The sequence below is a fragment of the Meleagris gallopavo genome, chromosome 1 (assembly GCF_000146605.3).
Source record: "Meleagris gallopavo isolate NT-WF06-2002-E0010 breed Aviagen turkey brand Nicholas breeding stock chromosome 1, Turkey_5.1, whole genome shotgun sequence".
Lineage (NCBI taxonomy): Eukaryota > Metazoa > Chordata > Aves > Galliformes > Phasianidae > Meleagris > Meleagris gallopavo.
The window spans coordinates 910,211-910,783 of NC_015011.2; the positions used below are offsets into that span (position 1 = coordinate 910,211).

Below are 573 nucleotides of genomic sequence, written 5' to 3' on the forward strand. Positions count from 1 at the left end.
TCTTATTACACTTTCCAGGGGAAGATGCTAGGCTTTGGATATAGATTGAGGTTGGAGCATTGAGCTGGAGATGCCATGGGGTGGGTTCATATCCCGCAGCCCCATCCCGTTGGCCATACACAAGCCAACCTCCCTTATAACCACTTCTTAATTAAATAATTAGTGAGGAGAGCAGCTTTAACAGCGCTCGAGCAACCACAGGTGGGGCTGCTGGGGGGGGGGGGTGGTGTTGTGATCTTTGGATTTGTAAAATTCATCTTTTTAAAGGTCACGGACTCAAGGCAGAGCTAAAGCAGCAGTGGAAAGGGAAGAAAACCCCACAGCCTCGCTTTCGGCACCCATCAGTTTTAAGAAACCATGGGCTAAAGATGGTAGCAGAAACCTAAGTACAGAAGTAGGTGCACCGCACGGCAGAGGAAGGCAGACATGAGAGAGCGTCCATGGATGCTTTGCTGGTGTAGCCTCTTGGAGTCTGGATGTGCCTCTCTTTCTATATGCAACTGTCTTCCCCGTATTGTTGGTTTTCAAAGATGTTGCCAGAATTTGTTAGAATATGTGCTTCAAAAAAGAAAA

General features: G+C 47.5%; 1 protein-coding gene across 4 annotated transcripts in view; it reads left to right on the forward strand.

The window, feature by feature from the left end:
- NRF1 (nuclear respiratory factor 1) overlaps positions 1-573 on the forward strand; it is a 41,068-nt gene that overhangs the window by 33,449 nt on the left and 7,046 nt on the right. The window contains exon 11 of one of the 4 annotated variants that reach the window (XM_019612834.2): positions 268-515. The exons of the other annotated variants lie outside the window; for them this stretch is intronic. Within the exon in view, the coding sequence (XP_019468379.1) occupies positions 268-386 (119 nt within the window). The 3' untranslated portion in view covers positions 387-515. Of the gene's footprint in view, positions 1-267; positions 516-573 lie in introns of those variants that run through there. 4 annotated transcript variants of the gene reach the window in all.